At 21.2% G+C, this 3,394-nt stretch overlaps 1 protein-coding gene across 1 annotated transcript in view; it reads right to left on the reverse strand.

Annotated features, from left to right (window-relative positions):
- Positions 1–1,274: 1,274 nt before the first annotated feature.
- The window catches only part of LOC102671003, a 37,561-nt gene continuing 35,441 nt past the window's right edge, over positions 1,275–3,394 (reverse strand). Inside the window, exons 2-5 of the mRNA XM_006623053.2 lie at positions 2,622–2,940; positions 2,397–2,549; positions 2,187–2,331; positions 1,275–1,964 (exon numbers count right to left, since the gene is read on the reverse strand). Of these exons, the coding sequence (XP_006623116.1) occupies positions 1,356–1,964; positions 2,187–2,331; positions 2,397–2,549; positions 2,622–2,940 (1,226 nt within the window). The 3' untranslated portion in view covers positions 1,275–1,355. The remainder of the gene's footprint in view (positions 1,965–2,186; positions 2,332–2,396; positions 2,550–2,621; positions 2,941–3,394) is intronic.

Below are 3,394 nucleotides of genomic sequence, written 5' to 3' on the forward strand. Positions count from 1 at the left end.
AATATTATTAAAAAAAAATAAATTTATTATTATTTTATAATTTATTATTATTATTATATAATTTATCTGGTACGGAAAAGGATTAAAAATATAAAAAAAGAAAAACTTTAATTATGTTATGAATATATATATTATATTTATAATTCTCTTACAGTTATTAATAATATTTACATCAATTTTACATACAATTGACCATTTTGATCCTTTATGTAACATACAAGTGTTGTAATAATAATCATATATTGATAATATTTTATTATAATATTTTATATAATAATGATATGTTGATGTATGAACAAAAAATATTTGTAATAAAGATTTAAAATTGTTTTTAATTTTGTTCTTAATTAAAACTATGTTTTGAAATGAATTTATTTCAAACATTAATGATCAAAGAATGTAATTTTGTGACACAATTTTATGAAAGAAAATATTGACTAGTAATTATGTAATAATTATTAAACATTCGTAATATAAAAATTAAATAAAGAATATTATCTAAATCAAAACGCTTATAATTATTTGGTATCATTATAAATTCGTTCTATCGAAAAATTCGTACGTACATAATACATACATTACATATATGCATTCATACATATATACATACATACATACATATACATATATATATATATATATAGATTTTTTTTAAAAATTATATACAAAATAATTTTGTTTAAACTAAAAGAAATAAAAAAGTATAATTTGAAAAATTTTGGATTTTAAATTATGTTGTATACTCTTTAATTATAGAATCAAAACATGATATTGACATATTATATCTTTATATCTTATATCTGCTATATTAACTTAAAACTTAAATGTAAACTAATAAATTAAAATGTATTTTTCTTTTAATGTTGTTTGATTAGTTAGTCAAAATGAATTGATAAAATCAATATGTTTTTTTTATCTAATATTTAAATAATATGCATTAAAAATATAATTTTCAAATTTTTATTTTTAAAAATTGAGCTTTGGTCTCATAAATATAATAAAGAATTTTTTTATTTTTTTTAATATAAAAAATATTTCAACTTATCTCATATATAACATTATAAAATTATAATCTCATTATAAAACATTCTATATTTGAACATTTAAAAAACAATATATTGAATAATAGTATATTTGTTTAAAATTTCATTTTATTAAAATGATTGAAAATATATTAAATACAAATAAATTAATTCAATAATATAAAGATATATAATATTTTTCAATAATTTCAAATACTATAGTTTTAAAATCAATGAAAAAATATGAAATATGTCTTTTCAGTATAGAAAATGTATCTTTATGAGCAAATACTATAAAAAAATATATAAATTATGTATATTATTATATATTATTTACAGTTCTGTGGTAATTTCATCTTGTGGTCGGAAACCAAGAATTGTAAAGTCATCAATGAGGTATTCACGAGCAGGTGACCAATCTGATAAAATAGTATAATTAGCAGCCTCTGTACTACTTTGAAATTCCCATTGAAGATTTAATTCGCGATCAAGTCCATTTGCTTCGCATTCATCTATTGTACAATTAGATTCTGTTAATGCAGCAGTATTATAACTATGATTAAAAGTTGAAATAGCAAGTTCTTGAAAATGTGTATTTGGAGGTTTCAGTCGTTTTTGGTTATCATATACTAATGGAGTTGTTTGACCTATGCTAGATCCATTTGGACTAAGTTTCTCATTATAAACTCCACTATTCTGTCCAAGACTGGAACTCACAGGACTGTCTTTTACATATCCAAGACTGGAACTAGCAGGACTAATACTTGATTTGTCACTTGCTTGAAATGTTGTAAGTGGTACATTTGGTTGGAATGTAGTCAGATTAGTTGGAGTGGTTCTTGGTTCATAAGATTGAAGTGATTGTGTGATTGTTATTTGCTGTGGTAAATTCATTTGGACGGATACTATTGGTTGTTGCAAGAATGTTACAAGTTGAGCCACCTTGAAATATAAAATATTATCTTTTAAAATTCATAATATATAAATTTGATTATATCATTTTATTTAAAAAATAATCTTTTTTTATATATATCTAATTATTTTTTTAACATGCATGACTCACCAAAATGTTTTAGAGACTTGCATGAAAAAAAATTTAAAGTAATAAACGTTTTAAAATTATAATATTTTTAAAATTAATTTTTATGAAATTAATTATCTTACTTCAGGAGAACTATGCCTTTTATATCGCCTTAATAGTCTTTCTGCCCATGAAAAAAGTCTTTGCCAATCATCTGGAGGAACTGATATTTCATCATCTCTTCTATTAATAAGAACTAATATCCTTGCCAAATCACGTAGAACTGGTCTGTAAATTATAATTATAATAAAAAAGAATATATCAGTCAATTTATATTAATTATATAATTATACCTATATGCTTGTATTCCAACAGCACCATCTCCATTATTTCCAGAATAGTATAATTCCCTAACTTGTTTTCTAGTATCATTGAGCATGGAAAGAAATGTATTGCCTTCTCCTCTCAACATTGCCAAATGTTTTAAAAATTCTCTTCTCTCTGCACTAAAATATGATTGAAATAGAACTTTTAATATTTTTATTTTTAATTATATTTTTTACATATATATAAAATACCTGTCTTCAAACTTTTGGATTAATTTAGCAGCTTTTTTTTTTCTTCTATGTACAATTATAGCTCCACATAATATTATCAGAATACATATAGTTGCACCAGAAACAACTCCTACCAAAATAGCTACTTGACTACCAGTAAATCCAAACATATATCCTGTTTCTTTACAAATTTTTCCCATATATTCATCTCTAGTTGACCAATCTGCAATATGGCCTGGTGGGCAAATATCAACGCAAGTACCTTGATGTAAAAGAACTGCACATCTTGCACATGTTCCATCTCTACATCTTTTGCAACCACTTTCTCCTTCAATACATTCTGAAAATATAAAAATACATTTTTATAAAATAATAAATATTTAAAAGTACATAATTCAAAGAAATATAATAAATTTTTTAATTATCCTTAATTAAAATTTATAATAAAAAATATTATTAATTTCGAAAACTTAAGAAATAAGAAATATTTTATAGAATTTATTTGTAATATTTAAATTTTTGATAATAAATTTATTTTAATAATCATTTTATTTTTCTATAAGAAAATCTCTGATATTTTATGAATCATTATAAAAAAAAGAAAAACGTGTAAATTGAATTCTTATCTCGATCTATAGCTTGAAGTTATACTTTTTGACACATATATTGTACAAGATTTAATTTTTAAATAATATATGGAATATTAATATAAAATAATATTTTATCATGGTATTTTAATTAAAAAGAAAATAAAAAAATTTTTATATATAATATATTATGTATGTATATATATA

Source organism: Apis dorsata, unplaced genomic scaffold (genome assembly GCF_000469605.1).
Source record: "Apis dorsata unplaced genomic scaffold, Apis dorsata 1.3 scaffold_808, whole genome shotgun sequence".
Classification (NCBI taxonomy): Eukaryota; Metazoa; Arthropoda; class Insecta; order Hymenoptera; family Apidae; genus Apis; species Apis dorsata.